The 20,943-nt window shown below is 45.8% G+C and overlaps 1 protein-coding gene across 4 annotated transcripts in view; it reads right to left on the minus strand.

The window, feature by feature from the left end:
- Positions 1-1,721: 1,721 nt before the first annotated feature.
- The window catches only part of INSR (insulin receptor), a 152,916-nt gene continuing 133,694 nt past the window's right edge, over positions 1,722-20,943 (minus strand). For all 4 annotated transcript variants that reach the window (XM_005864901.2, XM_005864900.2, XM_005864899.2 and 1 more), the window contains 5 exons: positions 19,796-19,906; positions 19,554-19,713; positions 17,814-17,943; positions 9,125-9,259; positions 1,722-6,522 (listed from right to left, as the gene is read on the minus strand). In XM_005864901.2, coding sequence (XP_005864963.1) covers positions 6,180-6,522; positions 9,125-9,259; positions 17,814-17,943; positions 19,554-19,713; positions 19,796-19,906 — 879 coding nt within the window. In that variant the 3' untranslated portion in view covers positions 1,722-6,179. The remainder of the gene's footprint in view (positions 6,523-9,124; positions 9,260-17,813; positions 17,944-19,553; positions 19,714-19,795; positions 19,907-20,943) is intronic.

The raw sequence follows: 20,943 nt of genomic DNA on the forward strand, positions 1-20,943 counted from the left end.
TGTCCTTGGCTTGAGGTCAATTGCAACAGGCCTGTGTGCATGCCTTACACAAACAAACCGTTGTATCTCCCACAACAGCCCTGAGATCGTTAACAGACAGGAATTGGGACATAGGGAGATCCTTATGGCTCCTCATGGAGAGATTCAAAGCCAGGCAGAGGGCTTCTGGAGTGGATGCCCGAAACACCAAGACAAGTAACGATTTCCAGGTGGCAGGCAGGCAAAACCCGAAGCTGAGCCAGCCACGTCCCCTGTGGGAGGAGGGCGGCCCAGGCCTTGCCCCATAGGTGCTCTGGGGCCTGGGTGTAGCCTAGGAGGGTACCTGTCTTGTTAGCAGGTTGGGATGCTGACAAGCAGTCCCTCTGAGATCCAAGGCCCAGGATGAAGCTTCAGGACCCCATGGACAGATAGACACCTGCCACTCCAGGCCAGGGCCCCAGGGACCCTGCTAAGCTGCACCTACATCACTTGACCAGGAGTTTGAGGAGCCTGCATGGCCCCTCTGGTCAAACAGACCATTCACCCACCTCATCCTGAGACTCAAGAATCCTTTGAGACTCCTTCCTGGGGAGAAAAACATTTTCATTTTCCAAGACACTGCTATTGAATTTCACCCACCTGGGGAGGCAGAGTTGAGGCTACCGACACTTCCAATTAGCAGTGGCATCAATTTCTTAGAGAACAGGAAACTTAGAGAGATTTTGGGATGTGGGAAGGACGTCCTGGGAGGAGCATGAAGAATAAGCCTTCCCTCAATTGAACTTCACTACTGTCATGTGAAGCAGGATCTACCATCTTCAATCCTAGATGGATAAAGGTGACTGTTGCAGGATTGACTCCCAGTTGGTTCACACCTTCCTGTATCCAACCCTCCTATGGCCCTTCCCCATTCTCATTCCATGTTGACTCAACCTTTTGGCAATGGGACAGTAGCAAACACTACACAAGCAAAACTTTGGAAAGTGCTTGCATATTTGGGGCTTGCTCTCTCATCCAGGGATACACTGCAACCCCCTCCGTATGAACAAGCCCCAGCTAGCTTCCTGGAAGATGAGCCATCCCACCTGCCCCAGGAGAGGCCTCAGACATAGCAGTGAAACTGTGCTGAGGGCTGCCTAACTAGCACACAGAACTAAAAAATAAATGTGGTGTTCTAAGCCACTAAGTTCCGGGACTGTTTGTTACACGGCAACAACTAACACGAGAAATAATGTGACTTGTTCAAAGTCACACAGGCTGGTGAAGGCTGGGAGTCTGTCTCCTTGCCCACAGCACTCTTTATTCAGCTCAAGAAAGGCTGTTGAATCTGCAGTGCCACACTGGCCACCACTCTGGGGACAGGGCATGTTCCCAGAATGACACTGAAAATATTTAACATGTAAGTCTCTAGCCTGTTGAAATGGAGCAAGATCCCAGAGACCCCCTGGTATTCTTGGAATGAATCCTAGTGCTGGGATCATGGCAGGTCCAGGGTCCTTGTGGAGCAGTTATATACCAACTGGTGTGGAAACAGTTCATGATTTAAGCCACCAACTCAGCTGTGCAGGCAGGTACCCGTGCATCGCCAGGCCTGCTGGTGACAATACTTAACCTCCTGCTTCATTGCTTTGAAGACCCTAGGGCTTTGTCCCACAACTTCCCGGATTTCCCTCAACACAGCCCACCCCATAGTCACACCACACAGCTCATAGGTCCTTGCTTGGACACCACACGAAAACAAGACTATTCTCAGATAATTTATTCAGAATTTTCATATAAACAGGTAATTACCCCATGTCTTACATGCAGAGCGATTTCAATACCCCCACCCCCCAAAGGCATATTCTATACATGGCATTACTTGGCTCTTATAGAAAAACATTGAAAATAATGATAATTGAGCTATTTGGTGTGTTTTGTGTTTCCAAGTTTTTTTCCACGTAAGCCGAGGCACATTTGATCCTGTGAGGCTGAGGGTGGACGGAGGTGTCTCCTGCTGACACACGGCTGAGGCCAACTTCCCCGGACACACGAAGTGGGAAAACGAAAGCCATTTGTCACACACTCATCTTGGGGGCTACTCCTTCCTTCTCAAACGGAACGAAGAGCCTCAGACTCACGATCTGTTTTTAAAGGGACTCACAGGGCGCATGCCCAAACGAAAGTCTGGCTGGAGGTTGGTCCTGGACCTTCTCTGGAACCAACCTTGACAGGCACCCAATGATGAGAACAGTCTTTGTTTCCCTTTGTGGGGTGACCGCAAGGAAACACTCGCCTTCAGCTGCAGCCCCTGCAACTTTTTTTATGTGTTTGAGACGAACACACGCCAATCTTCTTTCCATTTCCAACCTCACCTCCAGCGCAAATGAGGATTCTGAAAAACATTCTGGAAGGTTTTCTCAAAGGACACCATTCTACATGCACCCTTTATATACAACCAGTCTTTCCTCACCCCCCACCTCCAACAAAACCATCATTTCTGAATCGCCTGAGGTGTCAAGGACTCGCCAGAAAAGCATCCAAAAGGTTTTAACACCAAACGTCCACCAAAGCAAAATGATTGTCGCTGAGACTACAGCACAGCCACTCACCCCGACGGCTGGCAGGGGCCACGCCACCGGCCAATGTTACACGGCTGCGCGCAAACACCCTCCCACCGAGCAGGCACATCTCCCGGCAGCTGTCCGCTCCTGCGGGAGACGCGACAGCTCTGTCCGTGCTGGCAGCAGTCTGCGTGGTCCTGGGTGGCATGCCCAGACCCTTGCGTCAGTTCCCGAATTTTCTCTCAGCAGCTCACCGTCTCTCCAAGGGAACAGCAGCCTTTCTCCCTTCCTCCCGGCTTGAAAGAACGGGAGAGCACCCAGGACAGCTCCCCAACGTGTGGGGCGTCACCAGCCCAGGGAGAGAGTAATGTGTTCTCTTTCCAAAAGAAACGATGTGGATTTCACCACGTGACTGAAAAGTTTTCATCATAGGGAGACATCTTTAAAAACAAACCAAAAGTGTCAACCCAAGCTGGCGTTGCTGCTTTGTAAGCCGTCGCTACAACCCCCAGGACACCATGACTTTCTAGGATCAAAGTTCTGTTGTCAGAGTCAACCTTGTTTCGAAAGGTTTGTGACCCCATAGCTGCTCACACTGCAGCGGCAGAGACAGCCAAATAGCCTGTCAAACCCCATTTGCAAGGGCTGCCCAGCACTCTGCCTGCCTCTCCAGGGCAAGCGGACAGTGAGTCCGCAGGGGCAGTGCCTAGAGGCATGACCAGGGCAGCCAGGCTTGGTGACTATGACAGTAGCCCGACAGGCCCCGTCCAGACATCCACACGGGTTCCCCAAGCCCCACAAGGTCAAACAGCATCAGCTTGAAATCAAACTACAACAGGGGGCGCAAGGTTTTGTTGCTAAAATGTGTTCCGTATGCTGGTGGGTTTGGGGTTGAGATTCCTCAAATACCTCCTGGGAGGCAGTCATTGCGTGTTTGCATGTGAGGTGCCCATGAGTTTGACTGGGTCCACCCTCAAGGAGCATCTCAGCCGGAAAGGATAAGTCAGGGAGCACGCTGGTGCTCACGCCAAGGCGATGCCAGCTCGGCAGCAAGGCCGGCTCTACCCTGGGGGAGACAGGCAACAGCTCCCTCCGCAGGTGGGCAGCTCAGGTCTGGGCACCCGCACATCAGATACGTAACAATGGCCTCACATTTGGTTCCTGTTTGGGAAGCATGGTGTCAATGGAGATTAAAAAAAAAAAAAAAAAAAGGAAAATTAAAATCAGAGAAGATGATTACCTGTTAGAAAAAAGGATCTGTGCTCACAAAAGGCCACACTTTATCCCAAACCCCTCCCTCAAATTTCTGACTGGTCCCTGGCATTCGGAATCAGCCGATACAGATTTTCCCTGATTCAGATTGGATCCTGGCAGAAATCTGAAGCCTCGAAAATGTCCATTCTTGAACCTCATCCTGACAATGCTGAGGTAGACTGTGCTGGAAAAGAATCATTGCCCCACATTCACCTGTTTATTTTTCTTTGATAAAAATGTATGTGCCCTCCATTTTTTTTTTTTTTTAGGAAAGTGATTTTTACAGTGATTTTATATATTAAAATAAATTATTTTCCCCCTAATGTAAGAAAACCTTTCTGAATTAGAAAAACGTGAAAATTGCTGCAAGTATAGTCTACAGCCACTATTAATTTACTATGAAAAGAACTAAATATCTAGGCCTACGTCTTTGTTTTTTAATGTACGTACAGACCCTCTTCTATGTACAGAGTAAATTTGGTGTAAAGAATTTCTGTACTCTTGCGCCTTGTACCCAATCATGGAGGCTCCCAGAAATATTTCACGTGCTCTGATTTCGCAAATCGTCTCGGTAAGAGAGCAATAGACAATGGGGATTTGTGTCGCCCTGTGTTCTGACCAGGAGTTGAGAGGTTTGGAGTTGCCACTGCATTTCTATCTGTTGTTAAGCCCACAACTTCTAAGAGGAGAAGGAAGCCAGCGGAACTTGTGAGAAAACGCACTCAGGGACCCGGGTGACGATTCCGATGAACCAAAGCGACAGGGTCACCGTGTCCTTTATTTGAGCAGCTGTGGTTCTTCTCCCCAAAGGGAAGAAGCTGGCTTCTCCCTGGGCTGGAAGTTCTGGGGAGTGTGACGGTCCTTAGCGGTCTCTCCCCTGGGCTCTACTTCCTTAAGGGACTGCAACATCCAGGGCAGCTGGGAGTTCTGCTCAGGCCCCACAGCTGGCCCGGCCGAGTTCTCAGCACAGAGCAGCGTGGGAGGTCAGTTCTGAGGACAGCTGGGTGCCCTGAGGATGGGGGGACGGCCTGGCAGGTGCCTCTCGCGTCGTACTGCTTAGTGTTCTCTAAGTCCGTTTGTGCCATCACACCTTGGGACCCGACTGTCGTGCCTGCAGAACAGCTGGAGGACGTGCGCAGCCAGCGGGGAAGCGCACAGGTGCGCACAGGGAAGCGGGCGATCCGGAGCCACACGTGTGTTCGAAGGCAGGGCTCGGCTCCGGTGGCGTCCAGCTTCCCCAGCAGAAACCTAGCCACTCCTCAAACCCAACTGCCCACCCCCTCGGCGTGGCCTCACAACACCCAAAGGGCTAGCAGCGAGTGTGGCTTTATGCCTTGGAGACCAAGCAAGGAGGCTCCTGGTGCTTTGCTCCTCAGGCCCAACAGGCAGACCAACACCAGCCCTCCCCCAACCAAGGAAACAGTCAATAACTTATGAGGCTGACTGGAGATTGTTAAAAAATTAAATATGTTATAAATATATTCTCAAAACTCTTTGTCATCTCGGGAGGTTTTTTTCCTTTTCCTTTTCTTTGCTATGTCCTGGCTTTGTTTGGTCTTGAAAAGACCCATTATCACTCCAAACCACTCCTCTGCTCCTAGAGAAACATTCTCACCAAAGGTAAGGGAGAGAAGACTCCTGAGGCTGGACTAGGGCACATGAGAACCTGCCGGGCACAGCCTCCCAGTGAGGAAGGAGAACGGAGGGAGTCAGGATGCTCACACACACGGAAAAGTGGAACCTTCATGAGCCAATCCCCAAACTTCATCTCAGCATGAGTGCTTTGCACGCGCGTGCGCACACACACACACCAGCCGTGTCTACTCTGAATACACATGCACACACACCCGGGACTGCAGAATCTTATCAAAAGTACAAAAGCAGCAGCTATTGGTCAATTTGAGAAACTACTTTTGTGAAGGGAAAAAAATGTTCAGCCTGAATGAGAAAAACCTTCCTAAAATCCACTTCATAAAGCTTTGAATTCTACTAGAACAGGGTTTGTATGTTCTTTTCTTTCTTTCAAACTTTTGTTCCACAAACAAGTTACACCCGCCCCTGTCCGCAAAAATAAAATAAAATGAAAATAAAAAAGAAAAGAAAAAGCCTTTGTAAAAACAGGTGCTTTCTTTCAATTGATTAGAAAAAGAAGTACCACCCTGGCTTGAGCCCGCAGTTGCTGGAAAGGACCCCTTCTCTCTACGTCCACGGTTACATTCTCTGATCACTAGTCAGATCGGCGATCAAACAGATGTTTTAAGTTGTACCATAAACAGAAATGGAGAGTAACGATCTCTTAGCTCCACTGGGCACTGGCAGAGTTGTGGGGAAATCCTGAGTTTTCTGGAGACCGTCAAACCAGAGGAGAGTGAAGTCGGGATTCCCTCCCCAAAACAGGTGCCGTTAGGAAGGACTGGACCGTGGCAGAGTCAGGACACGTCCGTTTTTCTTGCCCCCATTCATGTGGCTGTAGGACATGTGATCCTCGTAATTCCGCTTTAGGGCCAGCGGACACCCCCCATCCTCCTCCCTCTGACAGTGTGAGGACCGGTCCAGGGGTACACTCTCCATGTCCTCAAACTCCATCTCCAACTCATCGTTCTCAGGTGCCTTGTTCTCCTCGCTGTAGAAGAAGGAAACTTCCGGAAAGCTGGGGTGCAGGTTGTCCTTCAGCAGGTCAACGACCTCCAGGAAGGTCGGCCTCATCTTGGGATTGAAATGCCAGCACATGCTCATCAATTCACTGCTGTGGGGCAGAGAGAGATGCTGGGGTGAGTCCAGGAGTCCAGCCAAGCAGTCCTGCAACCCCCAGTGGCTCACACCACAGATGACCTGTTCATTTCAGGCAGTGACTACATGTGCAGGTAACCATCAAGCAGAAGCAAGCAAGTCTATTGGTGCTGAAAGGGGGTTTTAAAAAGAGGGCCCAAGAGGCTGTCCTATTCCAGAACCATTTCAAGAAGGGCCTCTCCAGCATGGCCAGCGTGGCTCAGTGGTTGAGCCTCAACCTATGAACCAGGAGGTCAAGGTTTGATTCCCAGTCAGGGCACATGCCTGGGTGTGGGCTTGATCCCCAGTGGGGGGGAGGGGGGGAGGGAGGGGGCATGCAGGAGGCAGCTGATCAATGATTCTCTCTCATCACTGATGTTTCTGTTTCTCTCTCCTCCCTATCTCTCTGAAATCAGTAAAAAAATATATATATATTTTAAAAGAAGGGCCTCTCCTGATGTTGCCACATGTTGAAGACCAGTTCCTCATTTGATGTATCCTCACACTGGCAGCTGTAGCTCTGTGGACTGAAGCCAGAGGGCCGTCCTGCAGGCCCAGCCAGAAAGCATCACAACTTTACTCAGCCAACAGCAAACAGGACAGGGGCTGAGGGCTTAGGATTTCCATTTCACCTCTTCCTTTCCCCACTTCTTCTAGGGCAGGGTTGCCAAACTTTAACCCCTGAACCAAACCTGGCTCCCTGAGTGTTTTTGTATATAAACTTTCATTGTCACACAACCACATAACTATGGCTGCCTTCCAGCTACAGTGGCAGCGTTGAGGAGCTACAACTGAGAAAAGCATGGACCACAAAGCAAAGATACTTACAAATGGCCCTTTACAAAAAGTCTGCAGACTCCTGCCCTCGGGCCTCCTCAATCTCCCTGGTCCTGGAACCACAGCTGGCTGCTAACTGGCCTGCCTAGCAAAGGATCTTCATGAGGCAATGTTTCAAAACACTTTGCTCAGAGACTCTAAATGACTCTGCATCATACTTTTTTCCATACAAGTCTCTTTAAACTAGATTTTTAAGTTGATGTCTTATTCTATTGGGATGGAGCAAAGAAATGGCCTCTCCCCATAAATTTTCAGGTCAAATTTTTTTCTTAAGAAACACTGATAACAGATTTTCTATGTAATAATGCTCATTCTAGAAAGTTAAAAAACACCCCAAAATATAGGGGAAATGCAGCTCACACACAACTCTCCTTCAGATATAAGCTCTTGTCTTTTCTACCTGGACATATTTGTAAATGTAATATGCACACGCTTTTTTCACTTAATTTATTAATAGGTTTATCCACTGAGTTATAAAACATTTTTTAAAAAATATATCTTTATTGATTTCAGAGAGAAAGGGAGAGATAGAAACATCAATGATGAGAGAGAATCATCGATCGGCTGCCTCCTGCATGCCCCCCACTGGGGATAGAGCCCACAACTTGGGCATGTGCCCTGACTGGTAATCAAACCATGACCACCTGGCTCAGACTGACCGTCAACCACTGAGCCACTCCAGCCTGGCTTTAAAACATTTTCTAAGCATCATTTGAAATTTCAACTGCTATAACATTATATTAATGTACAATTTACTTGGCAATTTTCATTTTGTTGATCAATTTTTAGATCATTTCAATTTTTTGAGACTTTAAATTGCTCCGAGTAGCTCTTAGAATGGGGCAGTAAGAATGGTTATCTAGCCATGCCATTGCTAATACTGAGTGTTAAGACTCACCCTGCTCTCCTTCCTTTCCCTCCCTCTTTCCATTCCTTCCTTCCTTCCTTTATTTGCTAATTAAGGAAGAGAGTATTTTCTTTATTTTATTTTATACTCATTGAACTATTAGTGGGGCTGAAAAATTTTGCAAGTGTTTAATGGTATGTGTTGTCCATTTGGTCCCATAACAAATATTTAAAACAAAATATTTTTAATGTTTATGCTTACTGACTTATTTTTTCCAGTGTTATTGAGATATAGTTGAATATAACATTGTGTTACATTCATGACAGAACTTTAAGTGCATAAAGAACAGAGAGTTAAACATAAGTCTCCCATCCCAGCTCCCCAGTTCCCTTCCAAAGATATGATATGCAAACACAAGGGTCATACAAAGATAAAATATGCAGCTCACACACAACTCTCCTTCAGAAGCATACATGTAGACATATGATATAGAATCATAAGTATGCATGTGAACACACGATATGCAAATACCAACATGCATGTACATATATGTGCAAACACAAGCATGGATGTATACATACAATTACAAACACCATCACTCATCCACGTAAACATATGATATGCAAACACAAGGACACATGTAGACATAAGATGCAAAAACAAGCACACATATAGACATGATATGCAAACACAAGCACACATTAGACATAATATGCAAAGAGAAGCACACATGTATATGTGATATGCAAACACAAGCACAAAGGCAGACATGATATACAAACACAAGAATGCATGTAGAATATGATACACAAACATTTATGTAGACATGACATGCAAAACAAACATGTGTGCAAAATGCAATGCCTTTTAAATGAACACCCCTTTCTATACTTACAGTCTCTCTGGACAATTGTCAGGGATATCCAGATACCCTCCATCCATAACGAATTTCAGCACCTGCTCATTGGAGAGGCCTTGGTAAGGCTGTTCTGCCAAGCTGGTGATTTCCCACAGGACCACACCGAAGGACCTGCCAACAATAGTTGAGGGGAGTAACAAGAAGCCATTAAAACACACACACATATTGTCTTGGTTTACTAGAAACTGGCTGGCCAGTTAATTAAATAATTCAGATTCACTTCCTATCAAGATGGAGGAGTAGGAAAACTCTGCTCGTTTCTCCCATGACCATATGAAAATTACAACTAAACTGGAGAACGATCAACCTGGAGAACCATCTGTAGACTAACTGAACAGGATTATAACTAAGGATATAAAGAAGAAGCCATGTCGCGACTGGAAGGAGGGGCAGAGATAGGGAACAGGCTGATCCCACACCCCCGTGTGGTGGCTGAGAATCAGAGGGATATCTCAGCTACAGGCCTCCCCGAGAAGCCAGGAGTCCTAGGCCTACACTAGACTCCCAAGCCCGGAGCATCAATGCTGGGAAGAAGAGCCCACAAAACATCTGGCTGTGAAAATCAGTAAGGAGTCCATCCATCTAGGTGAGATGAAAGGCTGCTGGAAAACCCAGGCATTCTCTTAAAGGGCCCATGCACAGACAGCACCTGGGGAGTTGTGTGTGGGGGTGGGCAACAGAGACATACAGGGCGAAGCAAGTTGTGTGGCCTCAGGGCAAGGGTGGAGGGATAGCCGCCATTGTCCCTGAGTTGAGCCCTCTTCCTCGGCCAAATCTTAAGCTGCATGACTCTGATGAACTTCACTTGCCAGAGCCTGACAACTCCCTGCGATTTGGCCTCACCCGACTCACCTACCCCCTGAGAGTCTTGCAGCAGCTAAGCCACATGGGCAGCTGGTAGGCAGCTATAGGCCTTAGGATACCCTGTGCCTTTCGCTGAGCAGCCCAAAGTTCGGAACTGGTGGCAGGAGGCCTCGGTTCACAGCATGGCCCATCCCCTGCACCTCTAGACCCAGAACAGGAAGCTACCAACCACAGAACACTTTGTAGTTCTTACCAGGTAACCCCATGCGGGTCACAGGCAGTGGCTAACATAGACCTGCAACAGAGTACCTCTAAACAGGCCCCCAAAACAACATACCCAATGGCCGGCTTCAGACCACAACACCCCACCAGATAAGCTAAACAAGTGGCTTGCATCAGAGTCCACTCAGGCAATTCCCAATCTGTGAGGTCAGCCCCACACAGAAGCTCGTTCGCTGTGGTTGTGGCCAATCCTCATAACCAGTCAGCCTGAGGGTCAATCCCACCCACTGACATGACAACAGCAATCAAGACTCAATTATCACAGGAGGGCACTCTTGGAGCACTCAGCTTAGGTAATCAGAGAGAATGCACCACTGGGTGCCACAGGTGACCTACCACATAAGGCCACCCTTCCAAGACTAGGAGATGTAGCAGATCTACCTAATACCTAAAAGCGAACACAGAAATGCAGCCAAAACGGGGACACAAAGAAACATGTCCCAAATGAAAGAACATGAAAAAACTCTAGAACTAAACAAAATGGAGGCAAACAATCTACCAGATACAGAGTTGAAAACACTGGTTATAAGGATGTACAAGGAACTCAGGGGAAGAATAGATAAACTCAGTGAAAACTACAACAGATAGTAAGCATAAAAAAGGACATGGAAACCATAAACAAGAACCAGTCAGAAATAAAGAATACACTGGAATGAAGAATACACTAGATGGAATCACAGCAGATTAGATGAAGCTCAGGATCAATTCAGCAATTTGGAAGACAAGATAGTAGAGAACACTCAATCAAAACAGGAAAAAAAAGACAAATTATTAAGAATGAGGACAGTTTAAGGGACCTCTGGGACAACATCAAGCCTAACAACATTCACACCATAGGGAGACCAGAAGGAGAAGAGAGAGACCAAGGAATTGAGAACCTATTTGAAGAAATGGAAAACTTCCCTAATCTGGCAAAGAAAATAGCCATTGAAGTTGAGGAAGCGCAGAGAGTCCCAAAGATAAACCCAAAGAGGCCCACACCAAACCACATCATAATTAAAATGGCAAAGGTTAATGACAAAAAGAAAAGCTTAAAAGCAGAAAAGAAAAGAAAAAGCAGTTACTTACCTAGCAGCAATCCTAATACTGTCAGCTGATTTCTCAACAGAAACTTCACAGGCCAGAAAGGATTGGCACAATATATTCAAAGAGATAAAAAGTAAGGAACTACAACCAAGACAACTTTACTCAGTAAGGCTATCATTTAAAAATTAAAGGAGAGGTAAAGAGCTTCCCAGACAAGAAAAAAGTTAAAGGAGTTCATTGCCACCAAAACAGTACAACAAGAAATGTTGAAGGGACTTCATTAAGAAGAAAAATATTTTTAAAGATCATAACTATAGGATTCCAAGACAACTGCAGAGTAGCTGGAAATTCCATCTGCTTGCTCCCAACACTAGACTGGACTTGCGGCCAAACTGCAGAGCAAGCAGCTTGAAAAGCAGCTAAAGTGTAGCGGATCTGAAATACTGAAAGCAGGGAATGTGGGGAAAGACAAGAGAAGATGCAGAGAGGGTGAGTCAACTTGCACAGTTGCACAGCTAGAAAGCTGGAGGATATGGCAGCAAAGCCCCCACCCTCTGGAAGTGTGGTCTCAGACCGACACAGGGATCCTCAATCCAGAACAACAGAGAAGAGAAGCGGAGCCCACATAGTATCAGGTAGTGGGGATCAGTGGGGATTTTGTCCACCTGGGAGAGACAGACCACACCCATCCTAGGCAAAGAGCAACTTCTTTGTTTCAACACCAGCCTGGGAAGTGAACTTCAATCTGTGCATGCTGGAGGGGCCATGCAGCAGAGCTGGGGGGCAAGTGGAGGGGTCTGATTAGTACACCCAGCAGTGATTCTGAGGGACCCTCTTTTCTCGGGAAGACCTTTGAGCAGAGAGCCAGACAGGGTCTGGTCTGTGTGAACTGGGAAAGAGGACCTGTCTTGCTGACCTCAAGCACACCAGTGGCGCCCTGTCCCCTCACCTGCAAAACTACTAGGTCTGCCCCATGCTGCTCTGATCCAAGGCAAAGGGGAATGGCGTTGGGCTGGAAATGCTGCTCAGTTTGATGGTGCCACGGACTTGGACATTTGGCCTGGAGGGGAGGCTGGGCTGAGGCCCCACTTAGCAGGGGCTAGCCATGTGAAAAGATTAAAGTGCCAAGTGAGGATGAATTTTTTTAATCCCCTCCTACTTGGTGTGGTGGTGAGGGGGTGCCAGAAAGCCAGGCAAAGCTGAAGTACTGCAACTGTGTCTTCTGGGTGGGCTTCTGTCCAGGAGACAGACAAGCATGGGCTGGGCTTTTCGGCTGCATTACGGGAAGTAGACAGGTCCCTAGTAAGTTCAGCCAGCACAGCCCTGGAAAGGAGAGGAAGTACCCGCCACCCCTCCTACAGGTTACAAACAACACTCCCAACACTGTCTGTTTAAACCACCCTGGCCAGATCCCGGATTCCTCCAAGGAACACAGTTTCATGGGGTAAGGCAGAGCATCTCAGAGCAGGGACATTCAAGGCACAACCGGAGACAGACCCAGCCCTCGGCTCTGGAGGCATTGCCACCGAACTACTAGGGCTCCACCCTGACAAGCTTCAGACAGGTTGCTGAGTGCCAGGCAGGGACAGTGACTGACACTGGCCTGCACCAGAGAACCCCCAGAAGACCTGGAATCAGCACACCAAGTGGCCAATGCGAACAACATCAGAGCAAAACCCAGCAAGCTCCACAAAGAGCAGATCCATTCTATTTTTTTCATTCTCTTTTCTTTCTTCTTTTTTTCCTGTTTTTCTTTTCCTATTCTATTTTTCATTTTACATTATTTATTATTTTTCATTATTATTAATTCTTCATTTCTTTCTTTCTTTCTTTCTTTCTTTTTTTAAAATATATTTTATTGATTTTTTACAGAGAGGAAGGGAGAGAGATAGAGAGAGTTAGAAACATCGGTGAGAGAGAAACATTGATCAGCTGCCTCCTGCACATCTCCTACCGGGGATGTGCCTGCAACCCAGGTACATGCCCTTGACCGGAATCGAACCCAGGACCCTCCAGTCCGCAGGCCGACGCTCCATCCACCGAGCCAAACCGGCTTTTCTTTTTTATTTTTTTCTTATTTTCATCTTTTGTCTTTCTTTTCCTTCAGATTCCCTTTTTTGGTTTCTATTTTCTTCCCTAATTTTTTGGTCTCATGTCTTTTAGTATCTTTTTTTTTCTTTTCTTATTCTATTATTTCATTATTATTGTTTCTGTTCTGATTGTTGTTTTGTTTTTTCTTCATGTTGTTTTCAGTTTGGGCTTATTTTGTCTTGTTTTGATCTGTAAGCACCTATATAACCGTTGGCAGGATATGGTTGGGATTGAGCCTCACAGGACAGCCAGAGGGTCGAGCCTTCCCATGAGTGAGAAAATAGCAATCAAGACCCAAATACAACAGGAGGGCCAACATAACCCACACAAAGGACATTCATAGAGCACCCAGTTCAAAAGATCAAGGAGACTACACCACTGGATCCCACAAGACAACCACTACAGAAGGCCACCCCACCAAGACAGATAGAAATAGCAGTTCTATGCAATACATCAAAACAAACACAAAGAAACAGCAAACATGGGGAAACAAAGAAACAGGTTCCAAATGAAAGAACAGGAGGAATCTCCAGAAAAAGAGCTAAATGAAATGGAGGCAAGCAAATTATCAGAAAACAGAGTACAAAGTAATGGTTTTAAGAATGCTCATAGAAACCACAAAAAACAACCAACTGAATAACATATCTTAAATAGAGGAATAAACAGTAGGTTAAAAGAAGCAGAGAACCAAATCACCAAATTAGAAGACAAAGTAGGAAAAGAATCACTCAATCAGAGTAGCAAAAATAATAAAATAATAATTAAAAAGCATGAAGATAGTTTAAGAGAACTTTGGAACAACATGAAACATAACAATATCAGCATCATAGGGGTATCACAGGGAGAAGAAAGTGACCAAGGGATAGAGAACCTGTGTGAAGTAATAAAACTTCCCTAAACTGGTGAAGGAAAAAGTCACACAAGTTCAGGGCACACAGAGAGTCACAATCAAGATGAACTCAAAAAGAACCACACCAAGGCACATCATAATTAAAATGGCAAACATTAAAGACAAAGAGAGAATCTTACGGGCAACAACAGAGACAGGTTACCTACAAGAGAGTTCCAATAAGGTTATCAGCTGATTTCTCAAAACAAACACTACAGGCAGATGGGAATTGCGTAGGCATTCAAAGTTATGAAACGCAAAGATATGAAACCAAGACTATTCTATCCAACATGGCTGTCATTTTAAATTTAAAGTGAAATAAAGTGCTTTCCAGACCAGGGGGGAAAAAAAAGACTAAAGGAGTTTATTACCACTAAATTAGCACTGCAAGAAATGGTAAAGTGAGTGCTGTAAGAAGAAGAAGAAAAAGAGAGGAGCACAGGCGTAAATAATAAGAATGGTGATAAGTACCTATCAATAACAACCTTACACATAAATGGATTAAATGCTCCCATCAACAGGCATAGGGTAGCTGAATGTGGAAGAAAACATGACCCATATGTATGCTATCCACAAGAGACCCACCTCAGAACAAAGTCTCACACAGGATGAAAGTGAAGGGGTGGAAAAAATTTTCCTTGCAAAAGGAAACAAAAAATAAGCTGGAATAACAATGCTTATATCTGACAAAATAGGCTTCAAAACATAGGCCATAACAAGAGCCAGTGAAGGTCACTACATGATACTAAAGGGATCGGTCCAACAAGAGGATATATAACCCTGGTAAACAAATAGGCACACAATATAGGAGCGCCTAAGTATATAAAAAAACAAAACCTCTTGAAGGACTTTAAGGGAGAGATCAACAGCCATACCAATCATAGTACACAATGTTAACACCCAATGACATCACTGGATAGATCTTCCAGAGAAAAGAACAGCAAGAAAACAGCGACCTTAAACAACACTGAATCAGATGGATTTAATTGATATTTATAGAACATTTCAAACCAAAGCCGCAGAATATACATTCTTCTCAAATGCCTATGGAACATTTTCAAAGACAGATGAAATGTTAGGAAACAAAATGAGTCTTAACAAATTCAAGAAGACTGAAATCATATCAAGCATCTTCTCAAGTCACAATGGCATGAAACTAGAAATCAACTACAACAAAAAACCTTAAAAACATTTAAACATGTGGAGGCCAAACAACATGTTATTAAACAATGAATACGTTGCCAACGAGATCAAGGAAAAAACAAAAAATTTCCTGGAAACAAATAAAAACGAACACACAACAATCCTGAATCTATGGTACACAGAGAAAGCAATCCTGAGAGGGAAGTTCATAGCATTACAGGCCACCTCAAGAAACAAGAAAAAGCTCAAATAAACAATCTAACTGTACAGCTTAAAGAACTAGAAAAAGAACAACAAGAAAACTCCAGAGTAAGTAGAAGGAAAAAATAATAAAGATCAGAGCAGAAATAAATAATATAAAAACAAACAAAAAACAAAAGATCAATGAAACCAAGAGCTGGTTCTTTGAAAAGATAAACAAGATTGAGGAATGTTTAGCCAGATTCATCAAGAAAAAAGAGACAGGGCCCAAATAAATAAAATCAGAAATGAAAGAGGTGAAGCAATAACCGACATCACAAAAATACAATGGATTGTAAGACATTACTAAGAAAAACTATATGCCAACAAATTGGACAAGCTGAGTGAAATGGACAAAATCCTAGAAACATACAGTCTTCAAAAACTCAATCAGCAAGAATCAGAAAACCCAAATAGACTGATTAAAAATAATGAAATTGAAGCAGCAATAAAAAAAACTCCTAGCAAACAAAAGTCCTCGTCCACACTTCACAGGCAAATTTTACCAGACATTCAAAGAACCAACACCTACCATCCTCAGACTATTCAAAAAATTCAAGAAGAGGGAAAACTTTCAAGCTCTTTTTACAAGGCCGGCATTACCCTAATTCAACAACCAGATAAAGATACTACAAAGAAAGAAAATAATAGGCCAATATCCCTGATGAGCATAGATTCTGAAATCCTCAACGAAATATTAGCAAATAGAATCCAGCAAGACATTAAAAAGATCATACACCAAGTGGGATTTATTCCAGGGATGCAAGGTTGTTGCAATATTTGCAAATCAATAAATGTGATACATCACATAAACAAAATCAAGGACAGAAATTACATCATATCAATAGACACAGTAAAGAATTTGACAAAATCCAATACCCGTTTATAATCAATCTCTCATGAATCTCTCAGCAAAGTGGAAAAAGAGGAATCATATATCAACATAATAAAGGCCATATATGAAACACCTACAGCCAACACCATAATGGGCAAAAACTCAAAGAGTTTTCTTTACGATAAGGAATAAGACAGCAATGCCCTTTCATCACTTTTATTCATCATGGTACTGGAAGTCCTAGCCACAGCAATCAGAAAAGAAAAAATAAAAGATATTGAATTGAAAAGAAGAAAATAAAACTGTCATTATTTGCATGTGACATAATATTGTATACAGAAAACCCTAAAGCTCCACCAAAAAAACTACTAAATTTAATAAATTAATTCGGAAAAGTATCAGGACACAAAATTAACATCCAGAAATTGATGGCATTTTTATACATGAAAAATGAACTCTCAGAAAGAGAAAAAAATCCAATTTACCATTGCAACAAAAAAGGTACCTAGAAATAAACCTAACCAAGGAGATAAAAGACCAATAGCATATTGAAAAAACTATAGCATATTAAACTATAAAAAACTATAGCATATTGAAAAAAAGAAAGTGAGGCAGATACAAAGTGCCCATTAATAGACAATTGGATAAAGAAGACAAGGTACATACATGCAATGGGATATTACTCAGCCATTAAAAAGAACAAAATCTTACCCTTTGCAACAACATGGATGGCCTTAGCAGGTATTATGCCAAGTGAAATAAGGCAGACAGAGAAAGACAAATACATTGTGATTTACTTACATGTGAAATCTAAAAAACAAAATAAGCTAACAATAAAAACAAAAACAAACTCTAGATACAGAGAACAATCTGAGAGTTAACATGGGAGGGGAAGTTGGGGGTTTTGGATGGAAAGGTAAAGGAATTCAGAGGTACAAATTGATAGTTACAAAACAGTCACAGTACAGCATAGGGAATATAGTTCATAATACTGTAATAAGTATGTATGATGCACTAGACTTATGGGGGGATTGCTTCATAAATATTACAGATGTCTAACCACTATGCTGTACTCCTGAAACTAACATAATATTGAATGTGAACTGTAATCGAAAAACAAACACGTAAGTAAATAAAAATGAGAAAAAGATTTATGCTGCCTTCAGAAATGCCTATAAAATTAGTCTCCACTGGAACGTAGCAGTAGCTGTGCAAGGGTCCTCAGACATGACCTTCCCTTCATTTTGTTGATGGCCAAGAGGAAGGCCGGTGTTAACTGCCCCTTTTACTCAGACTAGCGGAGCATCCTGGAATTCAAGCCCAGCGCTCTATCAGCCGGCCCACGCACAACTCACCACATGTCGGAAGAAGCAGTAAAGACCCCGTCCTTCAAAGATTCAGGTGCCATCCACCTCACAGGAAGCAGACCTTTGCCACCTTTCCGGTAATAATCCGTTTCGTAGATGTCTCTGGTCATTCCAAAGTCTGACAACAAACAGTTCACAAACTCTTACCCTTCAGCCTGTGGCTCAAGTGTCCACCATCTTCACAGCCCCACCCCTGGCCGAGCCCTCAGAGAGGCTCACCTGTGGCCACCAAATCCCAGGAGAATGGATTCTGAGGGTGCTCATGGGAAGTGGAGGAAGAGGAGGGCCACCATTTAAAGTAGCAAAAAAACGATGTTCTGGCCGGAGCTTGGGAATCCCATTCTCAGAAACACTTCCTCCTCACCCATGACTCACATGTAACCCAAATCGAACTATTAACTCCCTGCAGCCAACCTACTTCCCCCCATTGGATATGGCCCCACCTAACAGCCAGTTGCCCCGCCAGAAACCCAGAGTTGGGTCCTCTTTCGACCACCCCCTTTCCTCACAATGAGAAACAGTGGGGAGTCCTACCCACTCTCACTCCACACCCCTCTCTAACTATCTATTTCTCTCCACTGTCCCAGAACCGACCAGGCCTGACACCCCCTCTCACCTACAGGACCCTCCCTCCATCCTGACTCTGACAGCCACTGACCAAGAGAAGCTACATACACAGAATGACATCACTTTGCCATTTCCTGCTTCCCTTGCTGATACAGGATAAGATCTTTGGGGATTAGAAAGAGGATAACATCATTCCTTGCTTCCCACTGACGGCTAACGCAGGGGAATGTCTTTTTTTGGTTCATAAAGAGAATCACATCACTTCCCGCTTTGCTCGGACGGCCTAGGATAACGTCTAGGTGACTTGCCGTGACTTGCAAGACCCTTCTGGGTCTGGCTCCTGCCTCTCTCCCTAACCGCATAGCTCCTGCTGCTCTGTACCCTCCACATTCAGCTATCGCCCGGCCCTGTGGCCTTTGCATGTGCTGTAACCACCCCTGGGATGCTGTCACTCAGGTCAACTTCTAATCCTCCCAGTCTTGAAATGGTGCCTCTTTTCAGAGAGGAAGTCCATTTCCTTCCCCACCTTCTTCAGCTTGTCTGAGTGTGAACCATTGTATTGTTCACCTAGAACAGCTCTGTCCAGACTGCCTGTGGTGATGAACACGGTCTATACCCACACTGTCCAATATGGCAACCACCGGGCTCAAGGTGGCTACTGGACACCTGAAGTGTGGCCCAGGTAACCGGCAAGCTGAACTTTTAATTTGACTTAATGTAAGTTCACTTAAACGCAGGTGGGCACATGTGGCCAGTGGCTACTGTGCTGGACGGTGTGGATGAGGACTGCAAGCTCATGAGGGCAGAAAAGCCGGGGGAACTGCTCAGTGGTTTGCACATACAGGGTACACTAACATTATTTAAAGAAGCGAGTGGGTGAGTTAGTAAACAAATGCAATTAAATCACAGGGTGGAACTTTGTAAAGTATACGATTGTCAAAACTAATATGAATGTAAAATGCAATAAAAAAATAAAAAAATTAAAATTTAAAGTAAAGAAAAAGAACTTTTGGGGAAAAAAATTACAGTGTGGGGATCAGGGGCCCATTCCAAGCCTTGCCCCTTTGCACTGGAAAAGCTTTAACAACCCATGGCAGACAATTACTTCTGAAACGGAACGTGACCTGGGCCATACATTCCCAAGCAGAAAGGCAGACAAACCTCCAATTTTGACGGTAAAATCGTGGGCGACCATGCAGTTTCGAGCTGCGAGGTCCCGGTGCACAAACTTCTTGGCGTTCAGGTATGCCATCCCGTCAGCAATCTCCGCTGCCATCTGAAACATCTCTTGCAGGGTCGGGGGAGGGCGGCCGGGGTTATTCTAAAGTCAAAACAGGAGGCTGTGCTCAGCGACACTGGGTCAGGGCCAGGAGGGCGTGCCCTGTGGAGCCCCGGCAGCTCACCTCGGCGTCAGGCCGCAGGGAACGCAGGTGGCTCTTCAGGTCTCCGTGAGTCATGAGCTCCATCACCACCAGTGTGGGCTGGCCTTTGGACACCACCCCGAGGAGGCGCACCTGCAGAGCAAGCATGTGGGGGGTTAGGGAGGTCTGGGGTGAGGGTCTATGGGAAGATTTCAACTTGCGGAGGCCTCCCTGTCTGGTCACACACAGCATCCTGCTCCCGGGTAAACCCTAGCCTGTCCGATCAAATGCCAGGGTCAACACCTGGGGAGGGAGGACAAGGAGGGGAATTCAGAACTCCCAGTCTGGTGGGTGGCGCATTCCCACCGTCAGACTCTGCACAGCTGCTCCCTCTGCCTGAGGCTCTGTGCCCTCACATGTCCACGTGGCTGTCCCTATATCCTTTATGTCTTTGTCAAATACACCTTCCCCACTCCCGAATTCCCAATCCCCGCCCTGCTCTCCTTTGTGCCACAGCGACACCTCCTAACAAGGGACCCAGTGGGTTGGAGCGCCCGCACCGCTGGGCTGGAAGCACCACAAGGGCAGAAGCTGACTCATCAGAGACATGGGACGGGGCTTGGCACAGAGCAGGACTCTGCGAGGGTGTGTGGGGCGGAGACGAAGGGACACGAGGTTCACGGAGAAATGAGGCAACGTGGAAGCAGAGGCAGGAAGAGTGTGTGCGACCTGTGGGGGCGGGGCAGCGGGAAGGTGCACACTGTGTGTTTAAGGGTTAAAGAGGTGCTGAGAGGACGATGAGATGGAAGATTCCAGAAAGCACTCGGGCAAAAAGAGTTTGGTTCCAAGTGAGGTGGGACTGAAGGGCTGGGGCGGGACAGGGTCCACACCGCTGTCCTCGTGCTCTGTGCACAGGGGAGAGCAGCAGAGCGGAGTGGGAGAGGGAACCCGCAGGCAAGTGATGATGGAAAGAAGTAAAGGGAAGGTGCGTCACTGGAAGGGTCGCTTGAGAGGGCCGCGAGGCTCTGAGGGAAGCGGTGCTTCTGCGTGTCTGAGGCCTCCGTTCCTGGAGCTGCTAGGCACTTGCTAACCCGCTGCTAAACTCAGCGCCAGGCCAGGTCATAAACATCCGGGAACAACGGGCCAGTTTCCACCCCCCCCCTCCCCCATGGCATCTGCAACTAACCAGC

The sequence above is a fragment of the Myotis brandtii genome, unplaced genomic scaffold (genome assembly GCF_000412655.1).
Source record: "Myotis brandtii unplaced genomic scaffold, ASM41265v1 scaffold193, whole genome shotgun sequence".
Taxonomy (NCBI): Eukaryota; Metazoa; Chordata; class Mammalia; order Chiroptera; family Vespertilionidae; genus Myotis; species Myotis brandtii.